The sequence below is a fragment of the Pithys albifrons genome, chromosome 8, assembly GCF_047495875.1.
Source record: "Pithys albifrons albifrons isolate INPA30051 chromosome 8, PitAlb_v1, whole genome shotgun sequence".
NCBI lineage: Eukaryota > Metazoa > Chordata > Aves > Passeriformes > Thamnophilidae > Pithys > Pithys albifrons.
This window is the reverse complement of record NC_092465.1, coordinates 13045236-13063660: the sequence shown is the minus strand read 5'-3', so window position 1 is coordinate 13063660 and position 18425 is coordinate 13045236. Positions and strand designations below refer to the sequence as shown.

General features: G+C 36.2%; 1 protein-coding gene across 3 annotated transcripts in view; it reads left to right on the top strand.

The window, feature by feature from the left end:
* The window catches only part of PTPN4 (protein tyrosine phosphatase non-receptor type 4), a 151527-nt gene that overhangs the window by 91640 nt on the left and 41462 nt on the right, over positions 1-18425 (top strand). For all 3 annotated transcript variants that reach the window (XR_011698476.1, XM_071563010.1, XM_071563009.1), the window contains exons 6-11: positions 3482-3526; positions 3785-3837; positions 5991-6111; positions 7210-7297; positions 8458-8546; positions 13162-13225. Coding sequence is in view for 2 of the 3 variants with exons in the window: in XM_071563010.1 (XP_071419111.1) it covers positions 3482-3526; positions 3785-3837; positions 5991-6111; positions 7210-7297; positions 8458-8546; positions 13162-13225 (460 nt within the window). In the remaining variant the exon portion in view is untranslated. The remainder of the gene's footprint in view (positions 1-3481; positions 3527-3784; positions 3838-5990; positions 6112-7209; positions 7298-8457; positions 8547-13161; positions 13226-18425) is intronic.

The window sequence follows — 18425 nt, the reverse complement described above, 5'->3', positions numbered from 1 at the left end:
TTACCTAATGATAACAGATATGAATTATATATGCAGTTACACCAAATCAATATAACAATAAACTTTTATGAATAAACTTACAAATTGATACGCAAAGTGAAGTAACTACAAGACGAAAATGCTACCAAGTAGAAACAGAAAAGGGGAAAAGGAGAAGAGAGAAAACTTAATCCTACTGTTCACCAATGAGGGCAAATTTAATTTTATCCTAACTAAGATTTCTGCGTTTTTTTGATACCTCACCCATTTTCTGCTTAGAACTAAAAAATTAATCTCTGCACAGTCCTAGTCCTAGCTTGAAGCTTGAAAGCTTATTTTGATAGCAGTGTGTTGAAATCTGTTGAAGAAAATGCTTAGTGTGAGCCAAAATAGGAGCCTTGAGAGTTACAATTAGTCCCTGAAGAAATGCCTCAAATTTTCAGTATTTTTAATTGCTTCTGGTCCTCTACATAAATGGCATGATTTGACAGATTGGAATTTTTGGATGTCAGCTCTTCTGAAAACAGGTCAGCCCCATTCAAAAACCAGTATTTAGATTGGTAAGGACAGCATTTGAAACCTAAGTACCAAAACTGTGAAATTTGAGTCCACATTTGTTTATCATTTCTTTTGATTTACCATATTTTAGACAAAATTTTGTACCCCAGATATATTGGATGAGACTTTGTTTTATTGAAATATTTGCTCTAGGAAAATGTGGCAGTTCAGTACATCAGAATAATGAAAAATATGTGAAAAATGTTTTCTTTGAATTAAAAGAAAATGTGTAATATTCCTAAGGAGATGAAAAAATATAAATGTTGATCAATATGAAGTAAACCATAAAGGAGATAAAAACTGTTTATTTTAAGTGCTGTGCTCTAAATGCAAAACTATAAATACAGCATTCTCTTAAATGAGAAATAATGTATGATTCTTGTGTCTAGGTCAGCTCTGTCTTTTGCTAATAGGCCTAATTGACCTTGAAAAAACTCATTTGTATTTGGAATTATTATAAAGAAAGAGTTATTATCCATGGGTTTTTTTGGAGTGGTTAGGATGCCATGTCAGAAGTACAGGTCCTTTCATGTAGTCAATATTCCCACCTCAAAAAAAAATGTGTGAACTTCTGACAGTTCCAGCTCAAGCTGAGACTGTTCAAGAATGTTCAGTTTTTGCAAATTCCCTAAACCAAAGGAATGGCTGGACACATGAGGCAGCAGGAATAGATGCCAGGGAAAGGATCAGTGGAATCAGTGAATCAGTGTCTGATTAGACCTCTGTGAGTTCCTGTGAGCGAGGCAGGTCATGAATGCCCCAGGTCAGGAGAGGTCAGCGGGAACTCACTGTGTGTTGGAGAGCTTGGCTTTAGGAACTTGTCCTGATAGGGAGTGAAGCTTCATTAACTCTCCTCATGGCAGGAAGACTTCCTTATTAATGTTGCCTCCAGTTAGCAGTAATTCTGTCTTACCCTTTTCTATCTATATCTGTATAAGGAAGATGAAAACATGGTTAATGAAATGCTACCTTTGTTGGTTTAGCTGGGTTTGTTGTGGAGGCTTTTGCAGGTCTGCACTGCTAAACTTCTATTGATTTCCCATTTTGCTCAATAATATGTGAAGCTTCAGTGTTCAAACCAGGGTGGTTGGGTAACAAACCATCAACCTCACTGTTCGCTGAAAACAGGGACAGAAAATGAACTCTGCTTGGTGTCCCTTAATCACGAGGTCCTTTAAGTACCATGGAATATTTCTAATAGAGCATTACACCAGAAAAAGTAAAATAAAATGGATGTGCAATAAATTTGTTGGAAGAGATGCTCAAACAAAACATGTGAAGCATATCCATATAATACAATTTAACTTGTCATTTATTGCATTTTTTAACTGGTAAAGAAATTTTTCTTTATTTTTTGTTCAGTATGCATTTTATTGTGGGAAACAAAAAAGTATTTTGAGGTCTTTAAAGCCTGTCTAATGTTTTAGTTTTAACTTCTTGAGGTTAATGCCTTAGACTAAGCTTCTCCCCTTTCTGGTCAGTTCAGGAAGCTCCAGACAGTTTTCAAGGAGTTGAGCACATGGACTTATGTCCTTGCTTGCGAGTTCACTTGTGTTTTCCCTCATAGTCTTTCAAACATAGAATGTTTTACCTTTCCATTATACTTGTAAATAATTGGATTTCTGTATTTGTAAATGTTTGTGTAAGTCTTTAAAGTGATGGTTAATCCACTTTCTGGAGACTACACAGTTATGAGAAGTTACAGTATGTGTAATAAAGTAATATTTTGAGTTTAATTTTTTAGTGTAAGTTATTATTGGGATATATTTCATATTTAGGCATTTAGATAAGTACTTTTGGTGAGTGTTTATAATGAATGAGTATAGCTCACTCCCAGTTTTTAAATCAGAGTTTCAAGGAGGAAACCAGATGATTGTAATAATCATAGTATTAATGTAGGAGGTCCCAAACCAGAACAAATTTATAAGGAAGCAAGAATGATGCTTAAATTTGCCATATAGTGAAATTTCTTTTGAAAAATAAAAAGTCAGTGTAGACAATTGTACAACTGGTTTTATGCTGTGAAAGATTAAGCTTGTGCTGACATCCTGCCATCTTGGTAAATCTTGTTTGTTACCCCGCTGCAATCTCTGTTTCAGTGGAGCTTTGTAGCAGGTGTGGTTTACCACTTGATATAAACATTTATACTACTCTGAAATTGCCTAAAACCTTTGAGTAAAACATGAAGGAACTAAATTGAATGAACTAAAGATTCATTTTGAGACATTAACAAAATATTTGAGTTTTGTTGGAGAAACAAAGGAAGTCATTTAGAGGGAAATCTGTTTGCACCTTCAAGCTTGTTCAGGTTTTTAAGTCATGGTGTTTCTGCTGCCACGGTTTGGTGAGAAATAGTTCTTGTTTTAAGGTGTTTGTCTGTTCCTTTTACTTTATCCATCTCCTTCCTGACTTGAAAGAGTGGGCATGGGAAAACCAGATGAATTTCTCAAGCTTTTCTGACACTGTAATTAAAGAAAGCTTTAGAAGTTTGAGGGAAGTCAATTGAAAGGTGTTTGACATAAGAGTCCACAACTTTTATAGTAACAATGTAACTCCAAAATACTAGGAATAATTAATGTAAATTAAAACAGAGTAGTTTCAAATACTGAGAATAGATTAATTCTCTCTACCTGGAGTACAAATCATTTTTATGCACATACACAAATGAAAACTTCAACTTGTGGTTGCCATATAAAGCAGGTAGAATGTGACATTTGTAGCCTTTTAGTGAAATACAGTGTATAACCTGTAAGTAGTTTAATTTACCAAGTTGTATGATTATTTTATTAAGCAAAGTGTCATTTCTTTGCTGTAAGAGTTAAAGAAGTAGCATGCAAGAAGTTTGTTTTGCACTAACTGAAAGCAAAATATATTAAAATGTTGAAAAACTGTGCAATAATTTTATTTTTAATTTTAGTTTTTTTTGTTTGCTTCTTTAAATAAGGTACCAGTACTTTTTGCAAATTAAGCAGGACATTCTTACTGGAAGGTAAGACATTTTTGTTATGTTGAACATTAAATGCAAATTTGGTTGAGGAAAACTTAATAATGATTGATGAGGGATTTTGCCTACAAAAATAAAAATATGTTAAGAATAAATCATAGTCTGTGCAAGTGGAAGTGTTTGTAATAGTTATCTGTCCAATTTGTTCATAGACTATACAAGACTAGGGTTTTCAGAATAACCAAATTTCATATGAAATATGTAATTTTATTTATTTCTTATTTTAAAACCAAACCAAAACAGATTGCCCTGTCCTTATAATACTGCTGCTCTTCTGGCTTCCTATGCTGTTCAATGTAAGTATAATTAGTAATCTTGTACGTGTTAGTGCTGAAATACATGAGAAGTAGTATTGAAGAGTTTCTAAAGAATGTAGTTTGTATAGCATTATATTGTGATGTTTGTGGATATGATGCTAATTTTATCATTACTTAAGAAATATTTGACTGGTTTTCCTCCCCAGGTGTGTTTTGCTGAATTAAATGTGGAAAAAAGTACTGTAAGCCACACTGTTTGAAACCCCCAAATCAATACTTGCTTTTTATTGTGTGTTCTGAGGTGGGGGGTTGTGGGTTTTTCCCTTGAGAATGACACTAAAAAGTATTTCTTAAGACACTTAAACATTTTTAGCATGTAATATAGTGAACCTCCAGATAGGTGTGGAAAAGGGACTTCTGGTCATACTTGGCCAAAAAGTTCAATACCTGTCCTGTCAATTTTAAGTCATCCAACGAACAGCTGAATCTTGAAGACTGAGATTTGTTTTCTTCCTCACTCATTTTTGTTTTGTTCAGTGGAAAAAAACCCAAAACCCACAGCAGCCAACCAACTAGAGACTGTTCAGCCCCTACTTCTTGAAATTTCTGATTTTCAGAAATTCAGTTTTATAAGCTATCTTGATAGATCTGCCTTGATATATCTATTCATGTGTTTTGCTAGTGCTAAAGATACTTATATCCACATTTAGTACTTTGTGTACTTTGTACATATCAGACAACTAGTGTCCATGTTAATATTTTCAGGGGAAAAACATATAATAATGTCATGTTTTATGCATAGTTTTGATAAGTGGTCACTTTTTTCAGGTCAATCAATAGAACAGTTTCTCCTAAACAAAACTCCCACACTCCCACAGCTTGGACAAATGTACTGCAAGTGCTGTCATGCCATAGGGATTGGCTTTAGAAGAGATAAAGTATTTGACAATGAAACAGGAACTATGGAAGGTTTATAACATTTTAGGGTTTTAAGAATGTTTATTTTTCAGATACTGTAGAAGTGATAGGTATGCACAGTGCTTTGTATTCATATTTTATCTGTGAGGTCCTGCTGCCATTAAGTTCTTCAGTGTGCTGAGCTCTGTCTAATGATTCCTGTGCCTGCCTAGTAGGAAACTCTCCACATTCCTTATAATACATGTAAACAGCAGCCATAGATCTGAGTCCTGTATTCTTGGTAGTGGATTTTGACAAGGAATGCATTCTGTTATAAAGCCTGGTCTCATTTTCTAATTTTTAAATTATTTAAAATAGGATATATTTCTGGTGGTGCAAGAGCTCCAGAGTTACTTCCTGCCTTCTATTCCTTGGCTTTCCACTCCCTGAGTGCTTTCATCCCTCTGTCAGTGCCACTGGGCCTGCCCAGAACCCCACACCTCGATACATTGTGATCTTCCCAATTTTCACATTGAATTTCTTACCTGTCACTGTAGATCTGCTACATAGATTGCAGATATTTAAGGCTGATTTTTTTTTTTGCTGCAATTAGAAAGCCTCAAAGCCTCTGTTTTTAGCAACTGTTGCTTATATTTATTTTTCTGGCAAATGTGATTTTTATTTATTTCGTGTAACTATAAGAAAGTGTTAGAAGTTACGTAAATGAGCTTTTTAGTAGTTTGAAGTAGAAAAGTTTCAATGTAGGTGTATGTATGTGTACTTTTTCCATACATACAATTGAATATGCAAAAAAATATTTTTCTAATGCTTCTGAATATACCTTGGTGCAGAATGAGATGGTGGTTTTTGCAGGTCTTCATGAAGAAATAGCAGTTGTAGTGTTAAAAATCATGGAATCACATGAAAACAAGCAAAAGTAAAATAACAAGGAAAAAAGTTGAATGCTCTCTCTATATAGATATCTATATAAATATAACCTATTCAGTGCTAGCCCTTATGACAGCATTTGTTAATTAATCTGTGTATTAAAAATTGAACACTTTACAACTTCCTTCATAAGTACATAATAAAAGCTCTCACTATATCATTTCCATGGTATTCACTGGGAATGCAACTGTTTATTCAAAAGGGAAAAGGGGAGTTCAAATGTCTTCCCTATTTTTCTTTGCTGTAAATCGTAAATTATGTGGGAGAAGACCCTTGTGAATTTGGGGGCATTGCACAATGCCAAGTACATCAGTGATAAACAATAACCTCTCTTTTTAATATTTTAGCCGAACTGGGAGACTACAACCATTCAGAAAACTTGCCAGGCTACCTCTCAGAATATTCTTTCATCCCTAGCCAGCCTCAAGACTTTGAAAAAGAAATAGCAAAATTACATCAGCAGCACATGTAAGGATTTACATCAGAAGATACTGACTGACTTTGTCAAATCCTGCCTGCTGATGCTGTGCTATTATAAAAAAATGAGTACTTTGTCTTAAAGGTTTCTGGTTTTTTTTAGGGTGGGTTTCAGTGGTGGGTTTTTTCAGTTTGTTTGTTTGGGATTTTTTTTAGGTTTTTTTTAAGATGCGTTTAACTTTTTTTTAAATTATAATAAATGTATCTCACCATTGATGGTCTACACAGAGTATCTGTGACAGAATGAATGGGAAAATTATTGAAATAATAAGCATGTTAAAGGTACTCTGAAAACACTAGTTGTGTAGGATATCAACAGTATTATGTAGGATATCAGCTTAGCTGGATATATTTTCTTTAAGAGTTTTTTTCAGTTTTGGGGAATATTCTGAGCATAAAGGCTTTGTTTTCATGATGCTCTCACCAGCAAAAAGAGTTACTTTAGGAGTAACAAAGTCCTTTTCTTCAATATCTGCTCTTTGCTGTATGCGAGTGTGACCTTTCACTAAAGAGGAAAAGGCAGTGAAGCAATGGAAAATATTTTTTTTCAGTATGTTACATTGTGGTACTTTCCAATGATGGTTCCTTCATTATTTAGACTTTAAGTGCCTTTTGTTACAGTTAAATTTAACAAAATGTAAACAATATTTACAAAACATTGATTGGAGTTTGTTGTTTGCTTTAGAAACTACAAGAATGTAATGTTACATTTCACATCAAGGCTTAGCAAATGAGGGTAAAGACATTTAAGGGAGTTGATGGTAATTTAACTTTAAATTACCTGAGCAAAATAGAGGATTGCAAAAGTGATTTCCAGATTTTGGGGTTCCATAGATATTTAAATGAAATAGGGCATTAGAATTAAAACAGTGTTGCGGATTCTTGTCAAGACTTTATCTTTGTGGAAGCACTAGTTCTTTACTGTTGAAATTTTTGGGTTACAGTCTGTTTATCATGAGAAAGGAAATTCAGATTTCAGGGTGGGAGTAGAAGTAGTAAAACAAATGCAGATTTTCTGTTTGCACTCACTAGGGATCCTGATGTGGGAGGTCGGGTTAGAGCATTTCTAATTTAGTTGCTTTCTTTCAGAGGGTTGTCTCCTGCAGAAGCAGAATTCAATTATCTCAATACAGCACGTACCTTAGAACTTTATGGAGTTGAATTGCACTATGCAAGGGTAAGTTTGGATGAACTAGTGTTGTAATGTAAAAATGGATTCCTCTGAGTTTATGGAGAAGTATACTTTACTTTTTAGTGAGCCTTCTTGGCTGCTTCTTAAAAGAAAAAAGAGATTAAAAAATATTATCTTATTAGGTGCCTAACTGGGATTTACCAATTTAATAACCACTATTCCACTCCAGTGAGGGTATTTCTTGGCTTAAATTTGGGCTTGGTTGTCTGTGTGTTATTCAGATTGAGCTTTGTTGGCTTGAATACCAGTTCATTTGGCTACTGATGGATAAGAAAAATATGCTTGTTGAATGTGCCTTTGATATTTAAGGACCTGTCAGCTTTGAAAATATTTAATTTGGTTCCTATTAGAACCGAATTATAAATCTCTATCATAATATAGAATGAACTGTTAATGTAACATGAACATACTGTAATTTGATACAATGTCAGTTTTACCTGGTAGAACAAGTAGCTCGAGGTCATGACTCAAACAGTGCTAACCTGTCAGTACAGTGCTAACATTTCTGCAAAGCCTCTGAATAAAATTATTTTTATTAACTAATCTGTAGTTTTTAAATATTGCTGTCCTATTCCCTAAAGTTAGAGAAGCCTGGAGTAGAATGTGAAATGTGCCCCACTTCACTGCTTATTGTGTGTACCCACTGTTTTTGCACACTGAGAGATCCATAGCAGGTGTTGGATTAGTGTGCCGAGATATTTCCGGAAAAATGTGCTATTTAAATATGCTTACAATATTATTTGTTTTAGAATCTCTCCTCTCTGTGTTCTGAGATTGCAATTTCCTTTCAGGTAGGAATTTAAGTTGCTGGTTGCTTTTAGTGTAGCAAATGTCAATCCAGTCTCTTAGTGCTGCTGTTTGAAATAAACTGCTAGAATACTCTGTTATGTATTTCTTTGAAGCTGGTGAAAGACAGAAGAGCTAATTTAGGAAATTAAAATTTTGTGGTAACTTGTAGAGCACTCAGAGCAAGCATTCGGGTTTGTCCTAAATAGGAGTGAATAATTGAAGTTCTTACTTGTCTTACTAAAACATATTTCCTTCCATGTTAATTTGTCAATTTAGAGAGAGATGAGGATTAATATATATGAGGTTTCAAAAGGTATTTAAATTGTTTTTCAAGTAGTTTTTTCTTTTCTTTAAAGGATCAGAGTAACAATGAAATAATGATTGGAGTGATGTCAGGTGGAATACTAATTTTTAAGAACAGAGTACGAATCAACACCTTTCAGTGGTAAGGACAGCTGCATTTTGTTTGCTATTTCAAAATATTTTTACTAGTAGCTGTGTCGCACACTCTTGAAAACGATGGAAACTTAGTTGTAGCATATCGAGTTGAAATGATTTATCTTATGTTGTGCTATGGATAATTTTATGGTGGGGTTTTGTCCTGAACTGAATGTTGTGCTGTGAGTGATTCTGATACTGTAATGAAACAGTAATAAATTTTAATAATTTTTATTCTTCAGGAGTTTGTAAGCATACTTGACATTTAATTAACTGTATAGGCAGGGCCAATGTGTTTGTGTAGCTTACAGTGTTTAAGGAGACAGCTGAACTGACAAATACTGACCTGGAGAGTGACTGCTCTTACCTGTTTTGTCACCTATGAATTAATTGCTCTGTATGTTTTAAATTTAGTGTATTTATGGTACTTAAGAGTAACTGAGATGGAGCATTCCGTGTATTGTCATCTCTTCATCCATAGCTAACCATTTTCATGATAGGATCAAAAAAGTGCATTTACTGCAGAAAAGGCTTTTATTTCTTCTCTTTAAAACAGTTTTTAAAGCTGTTCTGTAAAGATGAAGTTATCCTCATCAAGTACCTTACTCTGTCTATCAATCTGCTTAAGTTTGGATCTTGTTCTTTATTTACATAAGAACAGGAATTGCCTAAGAGAAATCCTGTTCTGTGCTATGACTTCTGTAGTGCTCTGCAGAGGTTATGTCAGCTTCCCCAATGCCTTTTTCAGTTCCTGCAGAAGTGACCGTAGTTTCCTTTGCTTGCTTGGAATCCACTTTGACCACCTTATCAGAAGGTGTTGCTGAGTTTGGTATAGCAGCATTCTGAGTGGCTGAATTCAGTCATATTAAATTGCCATAAGAGACATTAGAGTTCACCAAGCACGAATGTTGCTCATTCCAGAAAAATGATCAAAAGTGTTCATATGTTTCTGATTTTGCATTTTTTTTTTGCTGCTGATGTCTGTGCTTGATCTTTCCTGCAATCCACTGACCTTCTGAGACATTCTGGTTTTCTATGCTAAGCTTAACATTATAGGATGTTACATATTTTGTAGTCTACTATGTTGAGAAACAGTGTGAATGGTCAAATTTTAGTAGGTTTTTAGAGATGAAGTTGTACCATGAATGTTACCTGCAGCCAGATGTAATTGAACATGGTAAACATTTTGCCTGTAAGGACTCAAAGAAACGTAAGTCTGAGACAGTTACAAAGCATGTAAATTTCCAGCCTTCATGGTTATTGGGTAAATTAAAACTGATCTTGCAATGATAAGTCTGAAACTACTGTATTGGTCAGTCAGATGTGCCTTTATAAGAATGACACAATCTGAGAAAGATACCCTTCATGTGGTGAGAGTTTTGACGTGTTAGAGCCATTTCTGGGTTCAGGCTGGTTTTGTGTGGAATGTTACAATAATCAAGAAGGGTTTATTTCAGTCTGATTTTACTGCTGTCATTTTTTGGAAAACAGCAATAGTAGGAATAGGTTCTATAAAACACACTGATAAATTACAGAGGACATACAGTGTAAGTCATAATTAAGCTACATGTCCCTAATGGAGGGTTCTGTGAGTTGTGCTTCATATTGTTGGCATGGCAGGGATGCTGATCTAAGTTCTTAGTGTGGTTTTTGCATGTGTGTAATTACCTAAACAGTTCCTCTTTGTATTCAACCGTATCAGCTGACATTAGGGATATGAATTTCTTACTGTGAAGATTATAATACCAACATAATTGGTCTTTACAAAAAAAACCCAAAACAAAACAGAAAGACTCACCAACCAAAACTACCCTTTCCCATTTTACTCTGTTGTATTGTAGGCTTTTTAGTAAGAATTCAAAATGCCAGTTCTCGCAATACAGCTCAATAGTAGACCCATTACCTTTCCTTTTTATCCATAGTCAGGCTCCTGTTCCAGGGACACTAGTGCTGTTACTCTTTCCTCTTGCTCCTGTGCAACTGGATCTGTGTAATGTCTTCCCAGTGCTTTTTGGTTACAGTGTCTGTCTAGATACCCATTTTTCAGTGTTCCTCAGCTGAGTTTTGAGACAAGTGAGAGGGCAGACATGCATGTATGTGGGAAGAAATAAAGATTTAACTGTATTGCTAAGAGAAGAATCAAGCAAAATGTCTTTGCCCTCTCCCTCTTAATTTGCTGTTACATCTAAATTGCTTATTAGAAACCTTATGATCATGGGGAGAAATGAAACAGGAGGAAGACAAGTGAGGAACAGGGCAAAACAGAAGAGACTGGCTTTTATCCTGTGTGTCTTAACTTGATCTTCCTGTGTTGTGGGTAACTCCTCTTCTCCCCAGACTTTGCTACCAGACACAGAGACCTGGGAATCTGAGGACACCATAGGAGAAGAGCATGGAGTATCCTTAGCCTTTCCTTAGTTACTGGACCACCTATTCGGCAGTTGGACATGTTTTCCTTTGCCTCTGTCTTTTGTGGTTAATGTACCTCTGGAAAGCTTTGTTGCCTTTTGCATCCACTGCCAGTGCAACTGCAGCTGTGCTTTGGATTTCTTAGTTTTATCGCTGAATGCCTGGGTAGTACTGTGTTCATCCTTGGTCATCTGGTCCTGCTTCCACATCCTGTCCATTTTCTTTTGTGTCTGAGCCCAGTCAGCAGTTCTGAGTTTATCTAGCTTGGCCTCTTCTCATGCTTACATGTTTTCTAGCACATCAGGATTGTTCTGATTGAGGATGTTGTCCTCAGAGACTGACTGCCTGTCCTGTGCCCCAAAGGCAGCTTCATGGGATTTTGCCTGCTAGAGCTCTGAACAAGCTGGAGTTTCTTTTCCTGAGCTAGTGGTTTAGTCTTTGCATCCCTCCACTTCCATGAAGATTTTTAGCTTCACCATCTCACAGCTTCCGAAGCCGAGTTTGTCTTTGACTACTAAATCTGGACAATCCTTTCTTGTTCATGATTTGCGCTACCGAGTGCTTTTCCTTGGATGTGCACCACTGCCAGCAGTCAGAGAAAGGAAACGTAGGCAGATCTGCCTTTTCCTTTGGCTGAGTGTGGATGTGCTTGTTCAGTGACCAGCAGGGCATTAGCGGTGCATATGAACCCTCTCTTACTGCTGTATTTTTTTGGAAGTAGCTGAGAATCAGCTTTGCTGAGTCATTTCTTTGTACTTGAATAATGACTCTTTTGAGTTGAGTTAGACCTTATTGCCTAATGTTGGAATTTTGAGTCTGTTCCAAATGGTTTCAGGCTTAAAAGTCATCTGACCTCACTCTGCCTGAAGTATGGGATGAGAATAAAACTGGTATGCATTGCCAATGGAATAATTTGATTTAAGTAAATGAGATGTAGCTCCCTTTATCGTTGCAAATCCTTGATAAACTAACTTTGAATTCTTAGCACAAATTTGTTAAGAATTGAAAAAACCCCCAACACATAGGACAGTTACTGCTACTGTTTGTTTTTAAATTTCCAATGGCAACCTAGGCAAGAAAAAAAAAGGGAAAATATTTAAATAAACGTAATTTAAAGGCTAATGTTCATAGATTCCCTTTATGTTACTGCAGATAGAAACTCTCTCAACAAATTAGGACTTTCAAATTAGGTTCCTGCGCTGAATAATCCCCTGGATTAAAATTACTCCATTTGATTTAGTTAAGAAGATAATTTCTATATATAGATAGCTGACTTAGGTGTATGTTCATGTTTTGCTTCTTATCCTTCCTGGTCTAGAGTGGTTTTGATTCAATAAGTGGTAAACATGCAGCTGTGATTCTGGTCAGTTTGCTATTGTATCAATTGTTCCTTTATAAAGTCAAAAATACTACTAGGTTTTTCTTTTTACAGTTTGATCCTGGCTTTTTTCCTTGATCAAAATGATACGCTTGTATTTAATAAAGAATGTGCCCTCTCCTCATACTATATTTCTTTGAAAAATTATATAATTAGATTGTCATGAAAATATGGCCTGTCTTCCCATTTTGCATAACTAGTATTACGATGACCATCCAAAATTTCTGGAATTACTGTCAGTATATTGTATGTTTATAGTTAACTTGCAAGGTGAAAAGTTCTGTAGGCTGATGTTTCCCTGTCATTGATATTGTAAATGTTTGTTTTCTTTTCATAGTGTGATTTTTATCTTGATAAAACCAAGATTGTGAGTCCTTATCTTCATGCTTATAATCATGTCTTAGCTATTTTACTAAAACAAGTTCTGGTTATATTTAAAGACATGTAAGAACACAAAGAAAGAATGTCTTTTAGGCATCAGGTGAAGTTCAAAGTATTTTTTCGTATTCTAGGGGATAATGAAAAGCAGCCTCAGAAAAAAGAACATCTGTCTGGAATGACTTAGGGATAGAAAAGCTCTTTGGGAATTGTAATACAGAAAAGTTACTTAAATTAGCAGCTGCCTTGGATTTAGGGTGGAAACAAGTGAATTTGATAGACAAATATACCGCTCGTAAATTTCAAATTATACAAACAATTTCATATAATCTTTGGTATTTCATTTTTTGTCTATGGAAATTAATATTTTCAGTATATTTTCAGTAGGTGCATTTAAGGCTTTAACCATGATTCATTATACTAAGTGTTTAAATATTGTGATTTTTTTTTCATTTAGGTTGAAGATTGTAAAAATTTCTTTTAAGTGCAAACAGTTTTTTATTCAACTTAGGAAAGAATTGGTGAGTACTGTCTTAAATTTCATCTCAAAAAATGAAAGCAGTTAAATGTCTCCTACTGTACATCTGCATTATACAGCCTGAAGCTTTGTTGATTCTTGCCTTCGTCTGCAATTAAAATCCGGTTTCACCAACATGCTGGCCATTTCAGATCTCAGATGGACCATTACAATCCTTTTTTGTCATTTGGTTTATTTTAGATACATTTGGGGTTACATTTGTATGCAGGAAATATAACTTCCTTATGTAAGATAAATGTGGAAAAGGTTGAAGGTAGATCAATATTAAACTTCCTACCAAACCAAGTTAAAACTGAAGGTAATGCCAAATGCTGCTTCACTTGTGTGTCTGTTTCTAAGTTAATGTTTGATAGACATACTCATTTGTATTATTCAGAGTTAGTAATACAAGTTGACTTTATTACTTGTATTTAAACAGAAGAATTTCCTTGCAGTTTTAGATTATGTATGGCAACTTTTTATGCCTTCTAAATTTCTTGGGGAAAGCATTGAATCTGTGTGTCTCAGTGCTTGTGGTGTGTTTGCTGCCCTGTGAAGCACCACAGGACCACTGTGCATTTAATTCAGCAAGAAATGGATTGTTCCGTGCCTCCAAGAGATTAGCTTCCATCACAGACATATCACTGGGGAAAGATGAGAAATTAATTAAAAATATAGCTGTGTGATTAACTCATCAGATTCATTAAAAGGTTTTGTGCAATACTTACAGCTGAAAGCAAGTACTGAGGGTGGTGACACGGGAACAGCTTGCCCAGGGAAGTTGTGGATGCCCCAGCCCAGCAGTGCTCAAGGCCAGCTTGGATAAGGCCTTGAGCAATCTGGTCTAGTGAGAGGTGACTTGGACATGGCAGGTGACCTTTAAAGTCCCTTCCAACCCTTAACGTTCTATGATTTGAAGAGCTGAAATGTGGAGTTACTGACTAGATAAGAGATGATTCTGGGCAGAAATGCATCTGGAGTGCTGCAGGACTGTTTCAGGGTTAGAGGCAATATGGCTAAACAAGAAAAGTACAAGGAGGAAACTCCTGTTACATCAGATCAGACCAATGTCTTGGGACTAGTACTGAAAACAGGAGTCAAACTGTGTATCTTAAAAGTAGATCCTTTAAAATGAGGCCCAGGAGTCTGTGGTTCTTGCAGATGGAACCACCTGACCACATGCATAGACTTTGTGTATTAGTTTTCAGGAGAAGTTCTCATTGTGTGCTTGGAGCAGCACGAATAACTATCAGTTCAGAAGCAGCATAAAAATTAAAAAAGCAGTTGAAAGATTTTGGAGTAATTAAAGGTAATGAACTTTGGCTATTACATGAAATAAATGGGAGTATCTGTCAATGTGAGCAGACGTCATGCAACATGAGCAGAAAAATGGTAATGATACAAAAAAGGTGGTGGGAGAATGTTGCATTATGGTGACACAGAATTTTTTTAATACCCTGCAGAAGCTACAGTTCTGAAAAGTCAAACTGATTTCTGACAGTCCAGAGGTCGGATTTTTTCATGATACCAGTGTGTTTTAACTTCCATTACAGTTGCAGGAATGTTGTATTTGGATCTGAAATGAGAATTTGGGATTTGATTTCGAATTTATATTTGCTAAATCAGAACTTGAGGAAAAGTCTGTGGTAGGAGAGTTCAGGACCTTGAAGAGTGAGATGGCTAAATATAAAGTTGAGTTGTATATTGTACTGCAATGTTTTTGCTACAGAAAAAAACGCTTCTTATAATTGAAGGTAATGCAGAGACAGCTTTCTCATCTTCTTTTTTTTCTGTTGCTTTTTAATACTTTGCATCTTGTTACTTGCACCAGATTGTAATATATATAATTAATGTAATTTCTCTTCTGAGACATCCAAGCCAACAGGTTAAAAAGCCTTGTACTCTTTTCTTTAAACTCTGTATATCAGATGAAAACTGATGGCAAGAAATTGATTTTCATTCATTCTAAGTCATAAATATCTTAAGATCAGAGCTCAAATTTGGCTTCCAAAGAAGGCCTACTTAAACTAATTTTTTAATCACAGCTAATATTAAAATCGTTATTTCCAGAATTACCTCCCCTGAGTAAACTCATAGGATTAAAGATTCAGCTCACCTATATTCAACTTCAGTTAAGAGAACATATTTTCAGTTTCATGGTCATTAGCTCACCAACAAAAATCATTGAACTTCCTCTATAGTCAGACACGAAGGCTGAAACAACTTGCACGAATTGGAAGAACATTTTAGGATGGATTCAGTTGCTCTCTGGTGGTACTACCTTGCTTTTGGTTTTGCTGCCATTAACAGTAAAGGGAGCCTAAATTACTCTCTTTAGGCAGCAGAAACCAGGTGAAGTGACTCCGTGATTGCACATTTGGTATGTAAAATATCTCTGGTGCTTTTGAGTGCATATTTTAAATCACTGATTTATGATATGGCAGTGAAAGTACATTTATGGTATGCTGATGATGTGTTTCAAAGTTGTGTGTAAATATGTAACAAATTGTACATCTGAGTAACTGTGTTTATTTGGATGCAAAGCTGAGGTGCTTGTAGAATATTAAGTTAGTGAACTTGGGAAAGGAATTTTGCAATTTTTATTTTTTCCCGGCTGGGCTACATATTCTTGTAACTAGTCCGAAACAGATACATTTCAAATACTACTAATGAGTGTTGAGAGCTTTTCTTTACAACTGTCCTCAAAAGTGCAAGTGCCTTATCTTTTAATCGCCTATTAAATTTATTTCCTGACTTGCCATTGCTTAAAGGCATCAACATAAGTAAAGAATTATTTGCTTTTTTTTATTAGATTATATCTGTGCTTAAATAAATCACTCAAAGAAAGTGAGATGAAGCAGTTTGTCAGTCACTGTCTACTGGTAGTGTAATAGGATCCTGAATGGAAGCTGGTTTAGTATTCTGACAAGCCTATGGCTGGAGGATGCTTCCACTGGAGTAGATTTTCTTTCTATTATTTCTTTATGATTTTGTGGGGAAAAAGAATGTTATATATAGGACTTCTTCACTGAACATTAGAAGCCCCCTGGGCTGCCTCCATTTCTTTCTTTCTTCTGTGTGTTCTGGATGCTGCTTCCCTTACATGCTTTGCAGCTGTTTGCAAATAATTCAGTACTTTAATTTTTCTAGATGTTTCCCTAAGCTTCTCTGCTTTTAGTTAGTTACATCTTTGGCTGTGGTAAAATCAGTAGTCAGCCTCAAGCTCTTAATGCCATCCATCATGTTTTAGTGGTCTTCAGTCTTTGACAGACAAATAAGCTGTTCAGGCATGGCCTTTTAGGGACCAGATGTCCACTGAAAAATTACTTGAGTTTGGAAAAAAACAGTATCATAGATCTTGTCTATAACCAAGACCTGGTTTCAGTCAGTGCCCAAAATCATTTTTCTTTTTTTTTTTAATGATAGGTTATGTATCTGAAGTTCATGCTTTGAATTTTTTCTGACTTTTTTTATTTGACTTTTATAAAGAAGTTGGTCTAAAATCATAAGGTGATAAATGGGCTTATCTGCCCAAGTACACATGTGATCTGAGTAACACTGATGTTTTTGTCTCTCTGAGATGGGATAGGGAATTTGTGCTTTATTCTGTGATTTTGCCTTGTGAGAAAGACTCACTAGAGAAGTTTTTCAACCCGGTTTCGATCCTGAGCAGCAGGATCTGGACTGAAGTAATTGTTTCCAGTCAGGCAAAGGGGAGATTGAATGAATGGCCCCACCCAAGGTGTTTATTCAAGCACTGAGCTGTTCTGTGAGAGGGGAGCACCAATATCCAGTCTGCTTTTTGTTTGGTTTGTCTTTTTAATATAAGAAACCACAAAGATAATTTGTACTTGACTTTACCTTATCCCTATTTGTCTTACCTGTAGTTTTGTGCTTGAAATCCAAATATTGCATCCCAGCTGCTTCATTCTTCCCCTCCACAGCAAACAGACTGTTTTCCTCTCTCTAACAGGAACCATGGACACAATTAATAAGATAATAATTTTGAAGCAGAATCCAGCTGTGACTCGCTGAGTAGTTTGTAACACTGCTCTCAGCAGACCTAAACTCCAGAACTGCCTGTATGTCATTGTCATACCATAGAGAATTTTGCATCTTCCTGGAACCTTGTGCTGTAGAAGCATTCCACAGTCTGCAGTGTAACTCTCCTGTTAACTTTATGTGCTTTTGGCTGAAGTACCGTGGACATTGGAAGGTGTTGCCTTGGGGCCTTGTGCTGAGCCCACATTGATTCAAGCCTAGTATTTTTAGGGAATACAGAGGCGATCTTGCTCTAAATCCAGCAGTAGGACCAGATCTTGCACCCCAGATTTATCAGCAAAGATGAATTTCAAGTGCCCAGGTTACATTTGGGTATTACAGAACCTGCAAGGGTGAATAGGGCTAGGATGGGTGCACTTAGAAGACAATATCCTGTATTATTCGTTACATTAAACATTGTTTCCTGACTGTAATTGAGATGAAGGGGTAGAGTTTGAGAATCAATTCTCTCTGCATTGCAATGAAAGGCTTAAAAGCTATGAATAGAACTATTGTTAAGGTACCTTTAAAGCTTTAGCACACCAAGTTCCTGTGAAAGTGCTGTTTCGCATTACAATTAAGTTGATAGAGCAGCAGCTCCTTCTCATCCTGCCATACCAGCTCCTCCCTCATGCTTCATGTCTGATCTAGGGATCAGATGGTGGCATGAAATTCAGATCAGCTTGTTTTCTGGAATACAAACTAGGGGAAAGAGCAGGATGTTGGGTTTTTTTCTCAAACTCATAATGCTTTGAATGACATGAAAATGCATAATCATCAGCTCATATAACTGTTCAAGGGCGGTCCCATGGTGTAATGGTGAGCACTCCGGACTCTGATCACAAGGTCGTGAGTTCGAGTCTCAGTGGAGACCGTACCGGGCAGTAAATGCCTCCCTGCCCATCCGATCCCGTCAGATCTCGGATGCTCAGCAGGGTCAGCCCTGGTTAGTACCGGGTGCTGTAGACAGTCCTGAGGACTTCACTGTCACTGTCCAAGCTCGCTCGGCCGTGGCAGATGGACCTTGGGACTTAAAACGGTGGGGCCAGTTCTGCGCACGCTGTGCCTCACCTAAAATCCACTGCGCAGGCGCGAAGGGCACACCCCCACCTGGGGAGAGCCCTTCCCAAATCTTCGTTCACGAAGTTTGGCCATACATAACT